The sequence below is a fragment of the Symphodus melops genome, assembly GCF_947650265.1.
Source record: "Symphodus melops genome assembly, chromosome: 6".
Lineage (NCBI taxonomy): Eukaryota > Metazoa > Chordata > Actinopteri > Labriformes > Labridae > Symphodus > Symphodus melops.
Window position 1 is genome coordinate 25,282,095 of NC_136696.1, and position 19,014 is coordinate 25,301,108.

General features: G+C 41.2%; 1 protein-coding gene across 2 annotated transcripts in view; it reads left to right on the forward strand.

Annotated features, from left to right (window-relative positions):
* poc1b (POC1 centriolar protein B) overlaps positions 1-18,425 on the forward strand; it is a 40,910-nt gene extending 22,485 nt beyond the window's left edge. Inside the window, exons 12-13 of one of the 2 annotated variants that reach the window (XM_079345770.1) lie at positions 16,884-17,192; positions 17,529-18,425. In XM_079345770.1, the coding sequence (XP_079201896.1) occupies positions 16,884-17,192; positions 17,529-17,687 (468 nt within the window). In that variant the 3' untranslated portion in view covers positions 17,688-18,425. Of the gene's footprint in view, positions 1-5,651; positions 5,825-16,883; positions 17,193-17,528 lie in introns of those variants that run through there. The other variant, XM_079345773.1, reaches the window with a different exon arrangement.
* The last annotated feature ends 589 nt before the right edge of the window (positions 18,426-19,014 follow it).

Sequence of the window (19,014 nt, forward strand, 5' to 3'; positions counted from 1 at the left end):
TATGTACTATGAGAACAATCATGATTTCATTTCAGTAGACAATTCAACCAGAGACTTTTTTTTTTCTCACTTTTTCTTGAAGATAATCTGAAATCATTTGATTAAAGTGTATCTTTTAAAGGCAGGGTAGGTCGTTTTCTCCAGAGACACTTTTTAAGATTTTGTTTGAAATTGTCTTTCGTTCCTGACAGGAATTCATTATTCATGTGCTCTGAAAAAGAAACAAAGAACATCTGTCAGAAGTTGTGAGCTTGTAAAAAAAAAAAAAAATCAACCAATGTCTGCAATGAGGTACCACTTTGTTGAACTAATCATGTCTCCCTGCTCACGTTCTACGCCTTGCTGGGACTATAGCACACACTCTGATGATGGAGTTCAATGTGAGTGTATCGCTGAAGGAGACGTAGTTTCTACACAATGCAAGCGATGAGCTGAGGTCCGCTTCTGGAGTAATGGCGCATGTGTAGATGGAGCAATAAGGAAATGCTACTTTCAAAATCAAGCTACTTGAAAATTACCAACCCTGCATGTAGGTGACAGGAAGCTCAGGTTGTAAAACCCTGAAACATAACTAGGAATGTTTTGGAGTGAGTCATAGCGCACAGGGAGTGCATCGCTTTTCAAATATGGTTTTACTTTGTGATTTATGACTGTCGTCTATCATTGTCAAAGCAGCAAACACTGTCCACCCACTTTTATAACTGGGCTGTTTATTCATGGGTGTCCTACATTGATGATTATCAAACAGTTATTGTAGGCCATACACATTCATACCGGGAAACAGATTATAAACTAGAGCTCATGCTATTTTGCACGTAACAGAGAGAAAAGTGGAAGTGGAAGAAGGAAGTATAGTAAAAGACGGAGAAGGGTAAAAATGAGGGTGACGGCGACATACAAGGAACTAGAATTGCTGACTGACTCGTTGGATGTACAAAGAAGATTAGAGGTAAAGGGGAAAAAAAGGAAGTGAAAGATACAACAAAGGGGGAAGGGAAGTGTGATGACCCAAATTGTTGGCCTTACATGTATGCTTGAATTCAGGCTTTGCTCTGTGCATGGGTCGTGGTTTGGCTGAAGGGTCCACTCTTAAATCTTGTCCACATTCGCAATACTGATTAAGTCTTCCGCTAACACGTGAACTTGGAGGGTCATGTTTCATTTCCAAGTCCCCGTGACTGTAAACATCCTGCAGAACTGTCCTTGAGCAAAACACTGATTATTCCAGCCGTGCCGTTCTGTTCTGCTGCTGACCCTGACCTTTGACCTCCCGGAGGAGCAGTTGGAGGAAAAAACGACAACTTCCTCTGTCAAAAGAGTATGTAGGTGTTCTTGTTAGAACTTCAATACATTACAAAAGTGTTTCATTACTGTGCTGTGGTTTATTGTTGCATATTTCAGCACACTAGGCCTTTAATGGTGATTTTTATTTTTTTGTTTACTAGTTTTTATTTTATATTTTTGTTTTCTGCACAGGATATCTCTGTTTTCACCCACTAACACCCCATGTCTTGACCCTTTTTAAGGTGTCTAGAATCTGAACTGGGCGGCTGTGGCTCAGTGCTGGAGTCCTTCGTCCGTCAACCGGAAGGTTTGAAGTTCGATCCACAGCTCCTGTCGCCACATGTCCAATTTTACCTTGGGCAAGACACTTAACCCTGAGTTGCTCCTCCTGCTATAAATGTGTATGAATGGAAGAGGCAGTTTATTTTCTGACAGACATTTGACGTAGCAGCCTCTGCCATCAGTGTGTGAATGGGGAGTTGGGACCTGGAATTAAAGTGGTTTGAGTAGTAAAAGAGAAAAGTGCTGTATTTCCACCAGTACCGGTTAGGGTCAACAGCATCTTATTCGACGCATCCAAGTTGATTTACTTCCATAATTGCGGTGTGCACGTACCGCAGTCACCTCTGGGGGAAGTGCAATGTCAGTGATGACCTGAAAGATGTGGTATTGACATCTTGGCAAACTGGTCATCGATGCTATCGATGGCAATATTTGGGTGATTTATACAAAACCAACGTAAACAGGGCAGACGAACTGAAAGGTGTTTGTTGAAGCTTCACCTGCAGGGCACACGGGGAGTCCGAGGCAGCTCAAGACAGTAAAGTTGAATCAGTTGTAACCACAGGGCTGGTAATGGAAATGAAACGTAACTTTGAACATCGTCACAAATAATTCATGATATATGAGTTGCCACAAGTATATCACGAAACATGTTGCTCCACTGTGTACTCTCTCCTAACGCCATTATATGTCCATGAAAGTCGTAATAGGGCTGAACCAACCACGTGTGTGATAAAGACTCACGATGATATGTCTGAAAGTGGCTTAAATAAAAAGAATGATTGTATGTTTGAAGTCTTAACTCATGCACATGCAATCACACTGCATGTATGAGGTAGAGTTTTTTTCCCAACATTGTGCAGCCCTAGTTTATTCATAACAAGGATAAAGAGTGATGACAAGAACAGATCTGTGCTGTTTAGTGCATTTGATTGACAGTTTCATTCCATGTATTGAATTCAGCAAATGTCATCAGATGTGCTGCTTAAATGTTTGCTTTGTCTCGTTTGACTTATTTGTGATGGTGCACACTAGTATTATTTTCAGCATACAAGCCCAGACTGTGAAATGGTTCTTGTGTGTTATTCAGACACGACATGCCGTGCACACTCATTAGCAGGAGGCTGGCTGTAGTCTTCATTTAGCCTTTATGTGAAAACTCTCATGAAGAGTCATTATCAGCCTTTTCAAAGCTACTTTTTGCTTTGTTTTTTACATTGTATGTTGGGTCCTTCTACTGAGGGATAATTTGGGGTAATTTGGGAATCTGGTTCTAAGTCTACATGTAATGATATTCCAGACTGCCAGAGGAGAAGAAGGACGACTGACTCTGAAATAAAAGCACATTTCAGGCAGAGGCAGTTTGTCTTTGTTGGGCAAGAGACCAATGTAGAGTAACAGGTGAGGGGAAGTTGGCAATGAAAAAAAAATAAATAAATCTGTGGTTGAAGTTAAACACATGAAACAGTGGCTCTGTATCTCCTGGTAAACAGCATCAGGACAACGGCCAGACACGTTGTGTGGGTGTATTTGCATGGGTGTGATCATGTGTGAGTGTGTACACTGATGTGCCAGGTGTGGCTGTGTGTTACAGTCGACTCGTGCATCCATTTGGCTTAAAGGACGCCTTCGCTTTTGGATAAGTGTATTTGCTTTGTGGGGGTTTGTAGAATGAACGTCGACAGTCTATGTAGGAAGACGTGTTATTGCCACCGGAGGCGTTCACTTGTTAAATGGCCTTTTCTGCCTTTCAAATTGATCTTACATGAAACGCGTCCTCATACACGTCTCTCTTAGACAAACTTAACTAGCTACACCGACCACCACCAAAACCCCCCACTACCTGACAATGATCCTTGACTGTCCTCTAAACACCCTCGTATGTAAATTCTATTCAACATAAAACCACCATCACGTTTTTTTTTGCTGCATCATCTCGGTGAGTCCAGGTTGTGCTTCTTCTCATCTTGGTGTGAAGAAAGTCGCGTCAAGACTCGAGCGATGTTTGATTATTCCCAGAGGGGGAAATTCAGAGATGGCACGATGTGGATGCCCCCTTATAGATGATGGTTGGAATCACAAGTGGAGATCTCAAAATGACCTTTCACTGTTCACCTTTCACACGTTGTTTTAACCATTGTGTTGACACATGAATATCAAGATCGCACAAAAATAGCTTGAAACCAGGAGATATGTTAATTGTGGCAGCCCAGTTACGTGTGTGTGTGAAATTGCCACATCGCTTTTCTAAGTTTTTCTTCAGAGCCTAAATACTGATTAGTGTCTGTGCTCTTAATCACAGCAAGGAAGAATGGCTTTTGTGTACCTGCTCAAGGTGAAACTCAAACATGGACTAACCTCTTACTTCAGTGAAATATAACTTTTGTCATTACATTTTAAACACGTCCTTTGACAGCTTAAACAACAACAGAATTGAACATTTCTCATTTTGTCATCCTTTTCCAGGTCAGTCAAGTTCATTAACACTACGAAATGATTTCTTTTAAACAAGAGTGGAAAATCAGCCTACAAAGCTGAGGCATGGTCCTTTTTTTTGTGCCAATGTCGTGTGGAAAATATCGTGGAGTGGAAAATATATAGAACAGAAGCTGTGGAAAATAATCAATTACCTGCCACCAGGGAGGGCTGGGACTCTCAGAGGCAGCCAAATTTAATTTCCTGCCCCTCGTTGGTCTGGTAATGCCATGTTAATAGCTTCCTGCTCTCGTGTATTATAGCCATACTGCCACACATGTTTGCTTATTTCTGCCACAGCCTGCCTGAAGGCTGACCTTGAAAACAACGCACACACAAACAAACACTCATACTCAATATACATGTTATCGCTGAGATGATGTGCTTTATAATCATGTGGGTTATTGTTAAAAAAAATAGTCCTTATGTAGTTGTATGTATATATATATATATATATCACATGTCACTTTAAATTGTTCACTGGTCACTTTAACATGCTATTCACTACACAGTATTATCCTGTTGAGTCCACTACACTACAGTCCTCTGTATATGGGGGGGTTCGATTCCCAGCTCCCATCCCATGCCTGATGTATCGTTGCGCAAGACACGTAACCCCAAGTGGCTCCTACTGCTTCGTCAGCGGTGTATGAATGGGATTACAGTGATGGTTATTTCTCGCGGCAGCCTCCACCATCAGTGTGTGAACGTGTCGGTTTGACATGCGGTGTGAAAGCGCGTTGAGTGGTCAGAAGCTATACAAGCTCAAGTCCATTTAGCATCATCAAGCATTCTATCTGTAACTGAGGCCGAACTCATAAGCCTGTTGAATAGTCGTCCTCTTTAAAAATATTTACATTTGGTAACCAAGTGGCACCGCCCAGTCTTAAATGCTGCAGTGCAAAAACAAAAAAGAGAGTTCCTTTAGTGTACACTTGATGTGGCTGTGAAATCTGTGCTTGATGTGACTGCTGCTTCATATGGTACTTGTGCGTACTGGTAATGATGATTCAGTGTGCTGTATGTTTATGGACAGACGTTTGTGCGTGTGTGTCTTTAAGCGCGGCTCCTTGTCCTTCGTATCCACGAGTCCCTGTTTTTCAGCTGCCTCGCTAAAATGAAAGTAACACTGCTTTTTATGGGAGCCGCAGGAGGCTTAACCTCTGTGTCCCATGACAATGACTCATCTTTGGCATGGTGTTATTATATAAGTGGAGTGTCCTCTTAAAACCGAGCACAGGGACACCAGGTCATAAGCAGACACTTTTTTTTTAATGAAGGCTCGGGAGCTGGACTATTTGCATTAACAGCTGGCAGACTTAATAAATGTGATTACAGATTCACTGAAGCACCTGCACATATGGTTTGCAGTCTTCATTATTATATTATTTATTTTTAACATGTCTTTGACTCTCATGAGTTTTTTTCCATTGTTTTATCTCAACATTCACCTTTAACAAGCCTAACAAATTAAATATCCATATTAGGACATTTGCAGCCCCTTGTGCTCTCTCAGCCGAGCCCCGTCTCTTTAGATCATGTTCGTAATTGGGTTTGTATTGCTTTCACAATGAACATAAGCAGTTTTTTTTTTTTTTTTTTTTTGCCAGACAACTAGTGATAATGAAGGCTTTTCAAAAGGCTGTAGTCCTCACGACTCGAGCGTGACTCATCTTCTTAAATGGGAGTGAATTCATCGAAGGATCTTCAGACCAAAAGTGGGAAACATAAAGAGGATGGTCCTCTCGCAGACTCAAAACAAAACAAGGCAAACCAAACCTGTTTCCAAGCCAACGCTGTGAGTGCTTGATCATAATTAATGAACCCTGAGCACCCCTTTTTGTAGGATGCTTTCAACGATAGCCCTCCAGTGTAAACAGTGCATTTATGTTTAGCATGAGTGGGAACCTGTAACCCTATCAGTGCGAGTGCTGTGTTCCAGCTCCACACAGAAACCTAAAAACCCATTATGTGTTATATAAAACTGGTGCTTATTAACATCAACTGAGAAAAAGGTATTAACATTTTCCTTCCATTTTTTTTTTTTTTCATGAAATGTAAAAAACACATTTTCACGATTGCGGGTAGGAAACAGGGAGGAGGACCCAAGTGCAGAATAAAAATGTACAAAAGACAAAACAAAAACTTACTTAATAAATCCAAAACGTTTCGAAAAGCAACTCGAGCAAAAACAAAGAACATCCAAAAATCCAAAAAAACCATGAGGAGAAACACAGGGAGCAGGGAGAAGAAACAACAGGCCACGACAACCGACACAAGACAATGATCCGACAAGAGGGTAAGAACACACAGAGACTATATAGACAGGGGTAATCAGACACAGGTGAGACTAATCAGACAGGTGAGGACAATCAGGGTCATCAAGACAGGAGGGAAACACAGAGAGGCAGGAAACCAGACAACACTGAAAACTACAAGGTAACACATGGAACACAAGGAACTAAAGGATGTATGAAAACAGAATCACAGGGAGAAGACATTACCGAATAAAACTGGAAACACTGAAGACTAAACAAGTAAACACCAAGAATCATTCACACAAGTAACACAGGAAACAATATTACAGACAACAGAGAAGGACACAGAGAAACACTGAGGACTAGAATACAACTCAGGAAACACTAAAGACTGAAACTAAGAAATATATACGGAACTCTGAAATATAACAAACCCAAACCATGATATTCAATCCAACGAAAAGCAAACTGAAACTTGCTGTTTAAACACCTTATACGATGAACTATTTTAAATACATCCCAACAACAACACATCATGAATGAGCCTTTTCAGGGTCCCACTTTTCTACACCTTCATCATATCCTCTGATGAAGTTCTCCTGTTCTTACATCAGTATAAAAACACAGATCAGATATGTTCCACCTCTTTCTCTGTCACCATGTCTTCCTGACCTGTCTCTGCCTGTTTCTCTCAGTGAGCTAAGCAGTGCCCGGTCGTGCGTCATCTTCAGTCTTGGTGGTATGCAGCGACAGATGCTATCTCATTCATCCTGCTGAACTTGGTCATAATGCCCAGACAAAGGACGCTAATGTATGAGTTGGACATATCGTTCATTCCTCGTTCTTCTGTTTTTCCAGTTTCCTCTCATACTGTTTTCTCTTACACGCAGATCTTTGTTGTTTCTGTCTCTGTCGCTCTGAAGTTTCTGTCCCCAGTGTAACACCTCCCAATAGACGACAAGTTAAACAATGAAAATCGATCGCATCTCAATCTTTACTGCATATGACTCCACTCGTAGGTCTGCAAAACATGTTTACCCAGAAGTATATGTAGAGCAAAGCAAAAACGCTTACTTTATAAGGCAAGACACATTATGCAAACTGCAGAACTACACAACCCCACAACTCCACTTACTGAAGGTCCTGGTATGACTCCAAGTAGAATCTCTAGTATGTTTTAAAAAGACTCGTTGGGATGGCATTGTGCGGGACATGCATTTTCAGAACCAAAAAAAATCCCATACTCTTCTTTCTCACCTTATCAACCCAGTAATTTTCTGCCCTTTTATCCGGGGAAGGGTTTGATTGGCAGCAGTCCAAGCTAGCTAGGTCAGACATCCCTCTCTACAGCCATGTTATCCAAGGATTACATATTTAATCTGGCTTTGAAACACACCTGTGGATCCCTTAATGAGGAGCTGAACAACTCTGCTCGAGGGAGGACAAAACTTGCGTCGCCCTGCTGGCACTGTGACCTGCTCTCGGATCAGTCTGGATAGATGGATGGATGGATGGATGGATGGATGGATGGAAATAGAAGTTATCATCTATTCTAAAATGAAACACTCTCTTTTTGCAAGGATCAAATTTTCTTCCCTCTATTGGTGTCACTTTTCACACATTTTCTTGAAAACTTCCTGCTAGGGTTGGCAATGAATTCACACCTTGAAGCTTGAGGTGTCGCGTGTGTGTGTGTACAGTGACTTATCGAACACACATCCTGAACACGGTGAGACGAGAGCAGAACCAACATGAGCCCTTTGAGAAGCATTCGTCGTGAATGAATGGCTTTGAGGCTCCATTCATAGAATGTGCATGTACCCTCATAATGTATGAAGAATGAACAATTGTGTGTGTGTGTGTGTGTGTGTGTGTGTGTGTGTGTGTGTGTGTATTTCTGCCTTTGTATCATGACTAGACAAGTTCCTATAAGAGCCTCTCTGTGTGTGTGTGTGTGTGTGTGTGTGTGTTCTTTTTGTTCTTGTCTGTGGTGTGTGTCTTTAAGAACATTTATACATTTCAGGGACCATTATTTTACGTTACAGTTAATTCACAGCACCGTTTTTTATTTTCATTATTGTTCAAAATGAATTTGAATGACTTGCTTTTGTTTTTTATGGGGGTACACCATAGACTTACCTGGAATAAAACCATGCAGGTTGTTGCTATTCCTTTTTTTTTTCCTTTTTTTTTTCCTTTCACCCCTTGCCGAGCTGTGTGTGTGTTTGTCTGTAAGTGTGTGTGTAAGTGTGATGTGGTGAGAAAACACACTGTATCTATTGGCAAACCACCGGTGCGCAGGATATTTTCGTCTCAGTGTGTGGGCGGCTGCTGTGCGGATGTCAGAGACAGACAGATAGGAGAGAGAAAAAGACAAAGTGAGAAATAAAGAGGAAGTATCCACTTCCTCAAAGCCACATGAACCTCTTATGTTTCCAACTCTTCTTTTAGCTCAGATGTTATAAAAAAAAAAAAAGAAAATCAACCTAACTTCATAACTGTGACATCAGATCAGTTCCAGTTGAGTTATGGTTACATGCCTTGTGTTTATGTGACAGTTTGATTACCTGTTCTTCTGGTCGGGTGTGTCCTTGTGTGTGTTTTCATGTGGGCAACAACATCCTAAACTGTGTGTGTGTGTGTGTGTGTGTGTGTGTGTGTGTGTGTGTGTGTGTGTGTGTGTGTGTGTTGTTTGAGCAGCTACAATGTGATAGTGTGGGTGTGGGTAGAGCACCTGGGTGTGGGTGTGTGACAAAGAGGAATGAAAAAAAAAATCCTCTGATGTGTTGTCTTGGCAATACTGACAGGAAACAACCTTCACACACACACACACACTTCAGATCTCTCGCCAGTTCTACCTTCCACCTGCCTGAGGTCTTAGGTCAGGCGCAGAGAGGAGGATGCTGGCTGTGTTCTGGTCATTACCAGAGTGGGTAATGACCAGAACACAGTGAGCCTGTACAGAGTGTGCTGATACTGCTTCCTGTTTCCTGTTGCTGCTTTTACAGCAAATACTTGATTTCTGCTCCGTGTGTTGAAAGCACCGCTCTGACTACGGCATGAGAAACTATACAGTGTAAATCACTTCGTTGCCATTTTTTTCGCAGTTCCTCAGAGGACGATTTGGTCGACATGCAGCGTTACTGCTGTTTGTTTACGCTGCGCTGAAGCCAAACTGTCACTGCCACTGTCATTCACTTATTATGTATTTTCTTTACTTTGGTGTTCAGTGGCCTTTATCGGTCTGATCTCACAGATGCTGCTTCACCTTTAAAGGGTTTGAAACTTCAGCAGGAGCTTTTTTGGAGGGCAGGTTTTGCCCTCCTGAATGGTGGCTCCGTGGTTGGGCCTCTGTTTGGCGCTCCTGCGGAAACAATGGAGTGGTTCCATTCATGTGAATGAGGGTACTGCTAATTTAACACAGGGCAAGTAGGGGTCTCAACATTTGCCTTCAACTGCAGCTGCTGCTGCTTCTACTTAAACCACTTAAACCGACTTGACTGTAATTTCCTTGTAATTGCATGCAGCTTCTGTTGCCTGAAGGGCTCATTTTAGTTTTCGTTCCACATCACTAAAGCAGCTTGTTGCACTGACTTTTTGAACTTGTAAGGAGCTGGAACAGGTCTTGGTGCTGGAGATGGAGCTTGTGTGCCTTCCTACACAGACAGGACTTGCACTTTGACTGATTTTTAAAAAAATAATCATCAGAACTCGCTGTCTGATCAGGGCTCAGAAAAATCAGCAGAGACAGCTCCTACCCCCACCAAGGACTGTTTCCCCCGCTGGACTCTGGAAAGAGGTTCCACAGCCTCTGAAGCAGAACCTCCAGGTTCTGTAACAGCTTCTTTGCTCAGGCCGTAAAACCAATAATAATCCCTTCATCCCCCCCTTAAACCCTTACAACCCAATTACCTCACTGGAATGTAAAATAAGACAATATAACATACACCCCCCCCCAAAAAAAAAAAAAATCTATATGGTATGGTAATTTCACACATGGCTTTTGTTTGTGTATCTATTTATATCTTATTTTGTAACACTACTTACCTTATTTAAATACCGAGCCGACAGCGAAAGCGAGTCTAAGTTTATGAATTCAGTAGTCAAGAGCAAATACAAAACATTATCGAGTCTTCCATGTAACTGGCAGAGTTCAATTGCTGAAATGAAGAACTGGTGAAGAATTTGGTCTCTGATGAGCTTTTCTAAACATTAAACTACAAGTCAGACCAACATGGCGTTTCCTCTTCTCACAGTTACCAGAGACACATAGCACCTTGCCTCTGTTTTTATTGACATGTAGCTTAGCATTATAAAGAGTAGTTACCTGACTGCTGGTTTAATAGAGAAGAGACCAGTGATTCTGATGTGTGACTTTGGCTTTTTAAATCAAGGTGTGTGTGGTACTGATTGAGTGATTAACTCTTTCTTGTATACATTTTGCAATTTACATTTTCTATTTCAATTTTGACGCTTTACTTTTTATCGACACTTTATTTGCTTTGTGTCATTTTAGTATACCTGCACTGTCATTCATTTGCTGCTCTGTGTGACTTACCCCCCGGAGACAGATACATATTTTAGAATTTGAATTGATACAGCCGAGTGAACATACATCAAAGTGGTTTCCATGTGCTTTGTGTGCAACAGAGTGTTGGTCGTCCAAAATAGTGAACGTAGGCAGGAAGGTCAGAGCCATCTAATAGCGCCTTTGAATTTTAACAAGGATATCCTCCCTCCGTGGAGACTGCTTTATTAACCGAATTACATGGCATCCTGTGACCAGCAACCCCCCCCCCCCACACACACACACACACACCCATCACAAGACCAATTTCAGTGTGGCACAGCAACCATTTAACTCAGGAAATGAGCCGAGGTTACGAGAGGTTTTCATACTTTGGTTTTACAAAATTACCAGAAAAGCTGCTGATCATTTTTGTCCAAATCTTTAACCATTAACCGTTTAACCATTTTATTTATTTATTTATTTTTTGCTTTAACAAAACTAAAATGATTTCTGCATTTAAAAAAATAAAAAGCTTGACTGGTTGTAAATGTCATCATTTGTGTTTCCTTCATGAAGGTACAGTACATAGTTTGAACACGTGGCCTGTGGGGGGCCGATCCCAATCAATCATCCTTTATATAGCACCAATTCATAACAACGGAAATCTCAAGACGCTTTACAAAAGAGCATAAGGGATAATATACAAGAAGGATTTTCCTAAATGTAGCATCCGACAGCATTTGGAGCAGCTGTTGGTTTTCACAGAGAGACACTTAACTCATTATCATACAACACAACTCAAACTGCATTGTCAGACCAGTCCATGAACCTGAACTACCTTCATATCAATTATTATTATTATTATTTTTTTACATTACCTTTCCGAACTGCGCGTTATAAAAGCATTTTGGTTCAAAGTTGCTCGAGATGATGTGGGGTATACAGAAAATATGTTGGAGAATATGTTTATGGACAAAGATTGAAAACTGCCTGCACTAGCCTTGGACAACTCTGTTGGCAAAAGGCTTTAATATCCACTTGAATTTATCCATTAATTTGATGTCACATAGATTACTTCAGAAGTGCCACTTAACAGTTATTGCAGTCGTGCTCTCACCTTGAGTAGGGACTACAATATTCACCGCATTATGGTCAGAGTGTAAACACAGCCAGTGTTCGGCATCATGAGGGGCCGGCGGTTTGAATATTAAACATCACAGGGCTCAGGATCCCATCTGTGTCTCCTCCAAGTACAGACAGGATGCTCTGACCAGCGTGACAGACCACCTTATGAGCCGCGTTCAACCTTCTGATTCACATTTACAATTTAGATTTCAGCTATTTTGTGACACCCAAAAAGTAAGCCTTACCGACAGCAAGTGCGCAGCATAAGAGTCACGTCTGCTGATAGAAGCTTGCATGTGTGTGTGTTATGCAGAATGTATGAATGGTTCGTTTCAAAATGGGACCTAACGCCGTGATTATTAGAGGAACATAGTATTTAGTCAAAGTTTTTATGTATTGCAACAGGTTTCGATTGGATTGTTAGCTTCAACGCAGTGTTTTATTTGGTCCAAAAATGTGTAAACGGCCCATAGTGCATGATGAGTCATCAAAGATTTGACACATTTTACAAAAAAAGTGAACAATTATTTTCTGAATAAGTCAACCTCGGGTTCTTTAAAGGCGTCAGAAAAACATGGCCCCTTTAAAACCATCCAAAATAAATTGGAGCCCAAGCAAAAGAGAAGTGAGTGAGTCAGTGAGCAGAGGGGGAATGGAAGGAGGCACAAATGGCTGAAAGAAAGATGCGTCTTTAAAACACACACAACACAACCGATCTTCTCATTCAAAAAGAAAACAAAGAAAGCCGACTCATGGCGATGACTCTCTGATGACACACAACCAACTGAAAGGGCAAAGTCCAACCTCCCTATATAACCTCCTATCTCAGCTGATTGTCTTTAAGCCGTTAGCTGAGGGAGAACGTCACAGGTGCAGTCAATAACTCCTGATGAGCAGGGGAACCTGTTGCCTGGTCCCTTGAGAATCTATCCAATCTAACGCTTGAATACAATGTATTTGGAAGACAAATTAACATCAACACATTGCATTTAAACTGCTTAAAAAAAAAATCATTGGGACTTTAAATGAATAAAATTTATTGGCAATATCAAAATGTGGCAGATGTATTTGTGCTCTCTGCTTTTTGCTCATATCTGCTTTTGGTAATAATGTGACTGACGATCTTTAGTTTTTAAAACTCCCAACTTGGGAGATTCTGTTGTTTTAAATCATGCGGTATCAAACAGCAACCTTACTTCATTTCTTTTAGCTGTAGGAACAGTTAATGAAATACTTTGAGTGCTCAGTAATAAACATCAGGTCGTTTTTTGAAAAGCTGAGGAGGGAAGTCAGGTAGAGCAGAGGAAAGGCTCGACATCAGAGAGGCCCTTCAATTAAGATCAAACAGCTTCTTTATGTGAGGGCCGCAGTGTGGGAGCTTCCCTGCCAAGTGAGAGGGGAAGCTAATTCTGGAGCTGATGCTAATCATGTTTTTGATCAGACATCTGTGATTTCATGTCGAAATAGAAGGAAGGACTCGTTTTTTTTTTTTGATCTGTGCTTTTGATCGTAAACATCACAGCTACTGTCGACGTTTTAAAGAGAGCCGCTCTTCTCATGACATCGCCATGTTAGGTGAAGCGTCTGCAAGTCACTTGAGTCAAGTCCTCCTCACTCATCTCTTGGTTTGAATGGGATTATTAGTCCGTAACTAAAACAACAGTGCTGTGTATGCATGTATGTGTATACATACCAAAGTGTGACTTTCAGCAAGCTGCCATGAATATACTAAAACTGTCTGCGGGGGGGATGAAGTAGAAATGTGACTTCACTTCATACATTAAGCATTTTATTTTAAACAAAACAGCAGAGACTGCACCGAGCTTCTGTATCGCAAAGAACAGCCCTTCGTTCCCAACGTCACGTAGACAACATGCACATTGTGTCCTCACAACCTTCAGTAGGCCACTGTCACGTCACTCCCACTGCCCCCTTATTATCACAGCGGATACTTTCTGCTCTGCCACCCAAGCCTCACCACCCACTCCTCTCCCATCACACATGAACCCCTGACTGGCACAGCGCCATCGCCGCACTGCCGTCACTCCTGACTGCAACCACTGCGAGCCGTGACCCCTGAAGTTCCACAGAGCAAAACAGAGATTATAACATGATGAGTTCTGTTTTTAAAGATACAGTCTAGCTCTATGTGGGTTCAAAGTATCATCGTTTATCTCCCAGTAAAGTTGTTTTTGCACAAGTTGCACAGTGTTTCTTTACAGCTTGTTGAGCTATGGAAATCAATCAATCAATCAATCAATCAGCTTCTGTCAGGTTTGCCGTCTTTAGTCAGGCTTTAGTGAGTTCATTCTGTCCTGTTCAAACAAGCCTACTCACTCTGATTTCCCGATTTTCACTGCAAAACTCCTGTTTTCCATTTTGTGATGCAAAACTGTTCGTTACCTCCTTTTAAGATTCTATTTATTACGTTTTAAATTGTTTATTTTTAATCCTTCTTGAGGCTGCTTTGTAATTCTATGTTTTATATTGTTATCTTTTTAACTGCTTGTAAGGGGTCCTTGGTTTTTTTTTTAAGGAGCCCATAAATAAAATGTATTATTATTATTACTGTTATTATTATTGTTTTTTTAATTATTATTATTATTTATTTTTTTTCAATTACATATTGTCTACATTTTTCTGTCTTGACTTGACTGTTATAAAATCTTGACATTTTTTTTCCCAGTAGGCACTCGACCATAAAGCACATCATTTTCTCTTTGTTCAATAGACTGGTGTAACATTTCCCTTTTCTTATTTTGCTGATTTATTTTGGTTTCTGTGTAGTCGTTGAATTGTCAGTCAGTGACTGGTTCACCCTAGCGTTGAATATATAGACTGTGGAATATTGAAATTGACCAATCAGAAACTTTCAAGACTTTTACTGACTTCAGCGTGTGCGTTAATAGGTCTCACTTTGCTCGTATGTTTGCATTCAACGCTCAGGCCAGCGGGGAAACCCGGCCCGTTAATGTTTGATTGCCCCCAAGCTTCCTGGCGTAGGGGAGGGGGTGCAGGGGGTTTGGAGATGTGCGTCTGCCGTTTGTGAAATGAGCTGAGCAGATGTTAGCCAGATGTTGCCAAGGAGCAGTGATGTGAAGGGATAAAGAGAGGAGAAAATAAAGAGAGCAACGCGACTAGATAGCAAGTAAGACTCGCCAGCCACACACTGACAGCTTTGTTCACCTCTACTTAGAAATGAAGCGTAACCCTCCCTCCCCCTTCCTTTCTTTACAAACACTCATGTACCCTTCCTCTCCTCCTCCCTCCATCCCTCCTTCCTCTCCTGCCTCCCTCCGTGCTCTCTTTGAAGTGAGGACAGTGTGCAGGAAGCAAGCCGGAATCGATTGCTCCATGCATTAGGCCAAGAATGTGTGACACCCTCCTCCTCTTCCTTCCTCCTCCATCCTCCTGACACATCCCTCATTTATTTCACCTCCCTTCCCCCCCCCCCATACACCACCTGCCACCCTCCACCTTTTTACTCAAAACCTGACTATTATTTTGGGCTATTTCCCAACATTTCTCCACTTGTTGCTGTTCCGGTCTCGACACTGATGTAGTCCAGCTGTTTAAAGTGTCCCTGCTAATGTGTGTGAACGTTCAACTGAAACTAATGTTGACGTCTTAGGCAGGTCTGATTTATGAAGATTTTTTCTTGATTTATTTGACATGAAATTCGAAGTTCACTTTTTTTTTGCTACATACATGTGAGCATGTTGGGTGTTTTTCTTATTTAGACTGATGATTATAGACACAGAGATAGAGCTGGGAAATGGATCCAATTTCAATGTTTTCTTACCCTTTTTGAACCAGGCTGTAAATGTCAATTTTAAAAAACTGCTTATTTGCCAGTCATGTGTTTGTGACTTCTGATTGGACAAAAACAAGCAAATAGAAAAACACAACACAAACAGGGACATAACACTGGGTTTAGATGAATTTAAATAAAAAATAAAAACAGCTTTATTTATCCCTGCCAAATTTAACCAAGATAAGAGTCAACAAAAGACTAAAGTGTCACAAATGAATAAAGTGTCAATATGTTAGTACAAAGTTCAAAGATTAAAAAGAATAATAATACAATAAACTAATTAGAAAAAAGTTTATAGATTCAATGTCCACAACAGACAAAACAGTTGGAGTGGTCAGCCTAAACAGCTTGGTTTGCCTGGGTTATGTTTCACTAAGAGCTTTACACACAAAGTCAATGATTAGAATCAGAATTCTTATGAACGTCATTTCTTCCTGTCTGGCAAAATGATGAATGACTTGAACTTGTCCCTGGTTAAACTGAACAGTATGTTCCCTTCCTTTGTTCAGCCTCCATAGCTGCGTGTCTCATTAGACTCCTAAAAGGAAACAACATTTCTCAAAAACACATTTCCAAAGAAAGTAAAAATATATATATATATATTTTTTTTTTTTTTCATTTGTGGCTTTAGCTCTCTAGGCCTAACCCTGTGAACTGATGTTTGAGCCATCAAGTTAGTCAGTCATTCAGAAAGTCAGTCGTTAAGTCAGTAATCCAGCAGTGTGACTCATCCACCTCCTTCAGTCTGCCAAGTCAGAACAGGCTCAAGGCCTCTCCACACAACAGTGAATCAGGAGGGACGTTGTGCTGGCTAACCCAGTGTGGGTTATTTATCACTATTTCCTTTTTACCCTACATAATAACACTTGGATGCACATTTCAAACTGGGTAGGGACATAACATGTATGTTTAATATTGTTGATAGATAGATAGATAGATAGATAGATAGATAGATAGATAGATAGATAGATAGATAGATAGATAGATAGATAGATAGATAGATAGATAGGAATATTGGGCATGACAGGGAATCTTGGAATACGGTCTTCTTTTGAGTAACCCCATCACGGTTCTACCTGCAGAACCAGCGAGGAGCACAATGCACTGCTCAATCAGCTTTCTCTTTGCTCTCCAGCTCTTCGATGGTCAGACACACTGCTTCCCGCTGCAGACCACCACCAACAGTCAGCACTCAAACGGTTTGCCGGCGTGTCACATGGCCTCTTCAGGAGTGGAAGGATGGATGGGAGAGGAAAGAGTCGGTTGGACAGGTGCCGCAGCTGGGAGCAAGACAGGGGTCAACGGGGTCAAAGGGAAAGGAAGGAGAGAAGAAGATGAAGAAGGGAGAGGGCAGACGCAACCACGAGAAGTCGTCTCTGGTCATCCATCAAGTCTGGACCTGACGCTACAGCACATCGTGCAACAGTTGGATATTCTCACACAGGTTGGCGAAGTGAAGAAATGCATGAAAAGAGATAACAGAAGTAATTAATAGACGGTTTTGACCACCAACAATACTATTTACTGTTTTTGATTTGATGATTATAAAAACCTATTTTTATTGCTGTCCCACCACACAATATAAAGCAGTGAAGTCTGATGATTTTTTTTCCTCCCTCGATTGTGTTACAGACTAAAGTTGTATCTGTCTCTTTTTGAGACAAAATGTCCTTTAAAGTATTTTCTATTCCTTAAATGAGCTTAAATCTAATATTCTCAGGAATGTGAGAACGGCTTGTGACTGCTTTCTTGTTCTTTTCCCACATAATCGACCTGACAGACGGTATCAGTGCTGGAGGAGCGTCTCACCCTGACCGAGGACAAGCTGAAGGAGTGTCTCCTCAACCAGTCTCAGCTTCTCAAAGACGTGCGGGCGTCAGAGGAGAGGCGGAGGACGGACAGCGAGGAGTCGGATGGATCACCTGAAGATTCCACGTGAGGACGACGGCACAGACACAGACTGTACTGCTTACTCCGAAGACTGTGTGTTTCTGTACATGTGTGTCTGTCTGAAGTTTCTCATGTCCACCTCGGTGGTCTCTCTCAGGGGTCAGTGGGTTAATCAGGATTTGGGCAGGGCTTTAAGTGCGCGTGCTTGTGCGTGTGTGTGTGTGTGTGTGTGTGTGTGTGTGTGTGTTGTGTGTGTGTTGTGTGTGTGTGTGTGTGTGTGTGTGTGTGTGTGTGTGTGTGTGTGTGTTATGGATGTTACATCCATCGAGGACAGCTGCAGCTATGAAAACAGTGCGTCTGCTGTATGACCTCTCTTAATGTGTATTTTTGTATCTATTCACATGTTTACATTTGTACATTAGCAAATGTTTTATTAGTAGTATTAACGGCTGTGTATACAATAAGAAAAAGTCCTTTGCATTTTTGTGTCTGTTTTTTTTTGGTTCTTTTAAAATGAACATGTGCTCTATAATTCATCAAATACACATTTCATATCAATAAATGAAATATTATACCGCATAAATGTTTCTTTTGCTAAATTTGTCACCACGACCTTACCTGGAATCTTTCCTGCAGCAAGCTTAAAAAAAATGTTAGCAGGAAGTTGGAGTGAGCTCAGTAGGATGGTATTGTCAGATGGTATATTACACTGATTTTCGGTGTTTTTTCTTTACTTTGGATATATCTCTTTTTTTTTCACCATGTGTTTTCATCCCGGTTACCCAGAGGTCTGAGGAAAAACTGCATTTGGAACCTCTGAGTGTCCTTATCTCTCCCGTCCTTATGTCTCTTATCATAAAACAACTGTCAGCCTTGCTGAATGTACAGACCAGCGTTGTTCTTTAGGTAGCATTAGCTTAGCGGTACCCTGCAGCTGAAGCTTTAGCATTTTAAAATTGAAAGTCATGTGTTTTATTTTTTATCTTCTAAGTCTTTATTAGCAGACTTGAAGACATTTCCATGTACAATATTGACCCTTGTGCCTCAAAATGAACTGGGAAAGTCAAGTGCAGTGTTACTTATTAGTTGCTGTGACATTATCGTCACGCTGAAGTTTCTTCGTGTTTCTGCTGTAATTATCATTTCGCCGCTGGTCATTAGCTTCCATAAAGCCATGTAACTCCATGATATGTCGTAAAGCTTGTTTGTGTGATACGTGTCATTGTGCCTCTTGTCTCCACCGCTGACTGTGAAATGTTTTGTCTTGCCTCCACCCAGCATGGAGACTTTAGCTGTTTATGTTTTTCCAGCGGCGGACATGTGGTGAGTGATGCGGCCGGGTCGGAAGGAAGCTGTAAAAAAAAGAAAAGAAAAAA